A 5684-nucleotide genomic window follows, 5' to 3' on the forward strand; every position below is an offset into this window, starting at 1 on the left:
TCCTTTCCATGGTATTCCTAAAGTATATAGATATAGTTTTTTCTCCACCTAAAAATTAAACTATCAACCAATACAGTTTGGGATCATATATTTGCCCTCAATGTGTATTTTTTGTTTAAGAAATGGAAATTTTTTTCTACATATAACAGGTAAGGAAAATTGAATCTCCAAGGACAAAAGTGCATGCACTATGAACTTGACCGAATTCAGTTGGTGCTCAACATGTATGTATGTGTTACTGAAAATTCTTTGTACAAAGCATGTATATGATAGTCAACATTCTGATAAAAGTATATATATATATATATAGAAGAGGGTTATGACTAAAAGTACTCAAATTCTATGTAAGAAGGATCTTCAGTGGAAGAAGAGTTGGTTTTATGATCATCTCCTGCATAATCTGGCATCTTTTTAATTGTTCCAGCACCACCAGCCACTGGGGCTGCTGCAGCCGCGGCCGAAGATGTAGACATAGGCTCTTTACTAGCAAACTGTGAGAAGTCAACGACATCTGGTATGTGGGGAGGCATGGCACTTCTAACCAGAGCCCAATTAACTCCTTCAAAGAAAGGGTGTTGTTTTATTTCTGTAGCACCTCTTTTATAAGCAATTCTCTTCTGTGGTTCTTTCACCAAAAGGCCTCGTATAAGATCTCGAGCCATAAAACTCACTTGTGGTGATTCAGGAAATCTCAGTGGCTGTCCTACTACATTGTAAAGCGTAGCACGGTTACCTTGACCTTTGAAGGGAGTTGTTCCATGCAGTAACTCGTACAAGAATATGCCAAATGTCCACCAATCAACTGCACTACCATGTCCCTCTCCTCGAATAATTTCTGGGGCTAAATACTCGTGCGTTCCCACAAATGACATGGAACGAACATTGGTGGGTTCAGCCATTAACTCAGGAAGTGAGCCATTAACAAAGAGACCGAAATCTGATTTAGATTTACGATTCTTTTTAGAAGGCAAAATACGAGGGAAAAACGTAGAAGGTTGAATACAACCGTGAACAGCATATTCGTCATCTAAAATGCCAAGTGAACTGCTACTACTACCACTGTTGCTGCCACTGTTAATGTGTACAGATGAAGATTTGACGAGTGTTGGATTGACGGAACATCGGAGTGATAAGTCAAAATCTGAGAGCATGATATGTCCTTCATCTCTCACTAGTACATTTTCTGGTTTTAGATCTCTATATACAATTCCTAGCATGTGCAGATACTCCAGAGCTAGTAAAACTTCTGATGCATAAAACCTGTTACACCGAAATATATAATGGAAATTTTCTACATGGTATTAGAAACATAATGCAAGAGTTACCACCATATATTCTTTGTTTGAATTTATAACTAAATACCCTTCAATTCCAAAACCAAATTAAGAAAAAACAAGAAGATATGAAAGGTAATTACACATTTATATGTAGATATCTATACCTTGCAGCTTCTTCTGTAAAATACTTATTAGGTTGCTTCTGTCTAAGGGAATGAAGATTGCCTCCACTGCAAAACTCCATAACCAAGCAGTAAAACTTATCAGTCTCAAAGTATGAATAAAGAGTAGGCAAGAATGGATGATCAAGAAGTCCAAGAATCTCCCTCTCTGTCTGTGCTCGAAGCAACTTGTTTCTACTCGCAAGAGAAGCTTTGTCCATTACTTTCATGGCGAAGTAGGTATTTGTTCCTCGAAGTTCAACGAGATAAACACTCCCAATATCTCCATATCCTAGACGTTTCAGAAGTCGAAAATGACTGAGTCCTATTGGTCCTTTTGCAGCAATCAAATTAATTGCATCCCATCTTACATCACCCCCCGTATGAGGCTTGAGATGAGCACTGCTTGTGCTCTCCATGCTGTCGCTACGACAATTGGTACTATTGATCACAACGCTCCTGGTATCAACATTGACTTTTGTGTTTGCTTGTATTGTAGCACTTGTGGTGGGTTGCTGATCGGAATTATTTTGTTGTGAAGGTGGTGGGATTCTTGAAGTTGGAGCTGAACGATGATTAAGTTCACTCTTTTTCGGATCACTTATAGAAAATGTAACTGTATGTTTCTGTGTTGATTTTCCCACCATTGGATCAATCTTTTCCGGTGGTAGAATAGTGTTTTTCTTGAATTTTCGTGATTCAGATTGAGCTTCTTCTGGCGAGGTGTAGCCTGACTGCATGCATAAACACATACTTTTGAATTTCATAATATTTTAACCTAATTGTTAACAACCTAATTAAACATAATCAGTTATATCTAACGAATTACAAGTTCGATAAACAAAAATAATCAAATATGTGACAAACTTTTGCACCTATTTTCTTTCTAACCTAATATGCGAATGTGTAAAGAGATTAACAATTTTATATATATATATATATATATATATATACATAAGGGATTTATACTTACCTCAGGAGATGAGTCAAGCTTCTTGACAGGCTTGAATGACATCAATGCGAGGAGGAGATATAACACGATCCTGATCATATAAAAATCAATCAGGTTTCCGCCATAAAAATTTCTAAATTGCTAGTCATGATTGGACAATTAAGAAAATATACAAAACAAGAAACATGATTGCATTTCTTGTAATCGTATCATATGTACATGGTTTGCACGTCATGTGCAGAATATGTATACAATTATATACATTCTTGAGATGAACAAGATAATTATATATACAAAATGGGTGCAAAACCTACCCATTGGATATAGGGACACATATGTATATATAACTTAGACCCATAAAGGAAAATATTAATTAATTGAGAGTAAAAATCAGAAAGAAGAAAGCAAAAAAACACCCAATTGAGATATAAACCTGAAATTAAAAGCCTGATGTGATAGTTCTCGCCCTAAGAGAATTACATTCAATTAAAAGAAAGAATCAATTAATGAATAAAAAAAATAAAAAAGTTATGTTCAACTCAGCAAGTGGAGGAATTTGTGGAACTAAAAAAGACAGAAAAGATTTAACAGAAAGAAATTACAAGATAAAAAAGCAAGCACTAAATTAAAAATAAATTAGCAAATTAGAAAGAAACAGTTGAAGTTACAAAAAAGAAAAAGAAAAAAAAAAAAAAAAAAAAAAATGTATAGGAGAAAACAGGAAGGAGGGAAACGGTCATTGCTAATTTAATGGACGAAGGGATCGCCGCTTAAACCTCTCTTTTTTTGTACTGCAAAATTCGTGCATTTTATTTCCCCAAATATTAAAGTTATTTGTCATCTATTTATGAGTTGCAGGTATTTCCCCAAAAATTAAACTAAAATCATGTTGCAACGAGACGGGCTGGGCTGGGTTAATTATTGTATACATTTAGACACATATTTAAAAAAAGGTTAATAAATTTTATTTGATAGGCATTGATATTATTTTGGAGATAACATTATTGTTAATTTTAATTAGCTTTTTTCATGCTAATAACAATCTAATTTATAAGTTTTTCATTTACAACATACAAAGAACACTAGATTTGTACACAAGATTCAGTAATGATATATATATACACACACACTACAAATACAAAATATATTTTAAATTAATAAATGATGTAGAATAACTGAGTCAATTTTGCCTAAAAGTTTTAACAACTAAGTCTCAATGCTACATATTTTGAGCCCAAAATTTTTAACCAGGTGATTTGGGTTTTAGATTTAGAATACATTCTTACATTATTAAAAATACAACTGAATAGGACTGCTTTGGATAACCTTACTTTTTTACCTTTAATTAGAGCTCAATCACACAAAAATTCAATCAAGTTGCAGAAAATAAAACACAAGAATACAAGATTTTATGTGAAACATTTTCTAGTCTATCGAAAAAAGAACCACAAGTTAAATTCCGAATAAAATTCACTATCAAAAAATTAATAAGTATAAAAATCACAAGTTAACCTCAAAATTAAATTAAATGAAAAAATACTCAAATTATCTTTCTAACCAACATGAGAATACAAAATTTTATGTAAAAAAACTTCTAGTGTATAGGAAAATGGAACTGCGTTTAAATTATGAATCAAATCAAATCCACTATCAGGAAATTAATTAGTACAAAAAATTAATCTTAAACTTGAATTATACAATAAACAAATGCTTAAATTATTTCTCTAACAAACATGAGACACAAGATTTTAAATCTACCACCAATAAATTAATAAGTATAAAAATTACAAATTAATCTCAAACTAGGATTATACAATGAAGAAATGTTCAAATTATTGTTCTAACCAACACCCTCCAAATATTTCTGTTTATGATAAATACTAGAGAAATAATTTTCTAAATGTTATTGGATGATAAATACTCCTTAGTTTTTTACAATACTCAAAGATTTAATTAAAGAATAAAAGGACTCTAGTATTTTTTTCTTCAATTTGCGAATACCCCAAAAGAAGCAAATTTTTTCTCCTTCTTTTTTTCAAAGTGAAGTTGCCCCTTTTTTTCCTTTCTTTTTCTTTGTTCTACGTTTTTCATTGTATACCTTCATTAGCCACAAGCCTCTCCTTTTATTATGATATTTTTCTTTCTCTTTTTCTTCTTGATTCGAGCCCACTCAACAATCTTCCATCCAGCCCATTGGGAGAACGCTCCTCACCAGTCATTTGGAGCTCAGTCCTCCCATTTTGGCACATAATTGGTGTTTGCCTCAAGTTATCTTTTCTAATATATCAACTAGATTTTTATTAGTGTATATTTTGTTTTCTATAAAGCCTCTTGATTGTTCACTATTTTACAATCATATCTAACATTCTTGCTCAAGTGTAGAGCATTCAGACTATCACAGTTAATGACATATTTATTTTTTTTCAAAGTCAATTCTTAGAGAAACCTTTCCAACCAAAATAATAAATTGTTATTGCCAACTTCAATTACTATAATATACTTCAGTTGCAAACAAGGCAATATACTTCTTCAATCTATACTGTTATGATATAACTCCCCCTGCAAAAATAAATATGTACCCTGAAGTAAACTTCTTACTATCAAGATCACCTATTATATCTACATTTATATATTTTTATAAGATTGAGTTTAAATTACTAAAGTACAACCACATATTAAAGAGAAAAATCATAGGCCAAACTCTAAGAAATCAACTATCAAAGAAAATAAACAAAAATCATTCTCAAGTATTCCGCACTTAAGATCACTAAGAAAATACATAAATACCTCCATAACAAAACTTAATCAACCTTGAATGATCACATAAAAAATACTAGAGAATAACCCTCCAAATTTGATTTAAAATCCCCTTGTAAATTTTGATTATCCACCAAAAAATAAAGCCAAAGAAAAATCACCGAACTTTGGCACCTTCTCTTCGGTTCCCATGCATAAGAATAAGACAAATAAAGCCATTTTTTCTTCTTCAATTCCCGTGTGTGTATGTGAGAGAAACTACACCTCTTTTTTTGGATTTTGTACATGTATATGGGGAAAAAATTGAAGAAAATTGTCCCTTGCCAACGATAACTTTTTCCCTTCTTTTTTTATTAGACCTAATGGGCTGAACTACTTGGCCCACCAAGCTAAGATCAACAATCTCCCTTTCCAACCAATGGGGAGATGTCCACACATCCATTACTCAATTACTACTTAGTCCCACCATCTTAATGTAGAACTAATATGACGCCCCACAGTCCCATAGGGCATGGTCATCAACATACGCAACATAAT

General features: G+C 32.4%; 1 protein-coding gene across 1 annotated transcript; it reads right to left on the reverse strand.

The window, feature by feature from the left end:
- AGC1.5 (AGC kinase 1.5) lies at positions 1-2978 on the reverse strand. Its single transcript, XM_022054420.2, has 4 exons — positions 2824-2978; positions 2412-2481; positions 1442-2172; positions 1-1260 (listed from the first exon to the last, which is right to left on the reverse strand). The coding sequence occupies exons 2-4, from the start codon at positions 2451-2453 to the stop codon at positions 324-326; spliced, it is 1710 nt and encodes a 569-aa protein (XP_021910112.1). The 5' UTR covers positions 2454-2481; positions 2824-2978; the 3' UTR covers positions 1-323.
- Positions 2979-5684: the final 2706 nt, after the last annotated feature.

The sequence above is a fragment of the Carica papaya genome, chromosome 2 (assembly GCF_054855325.1).
Source record: "Carica papaya isolate Zhongbai chromosome 2, ASM5485532v1, whole genome shotgun sequence".
NCBI classification, from domain to species: domain Eukaryota; kingdom Viridiplantae; phylum Streptophyta; class Magnoliopsida; order Brassicales; family Caricaceae; genus Carica; species Carica papaya.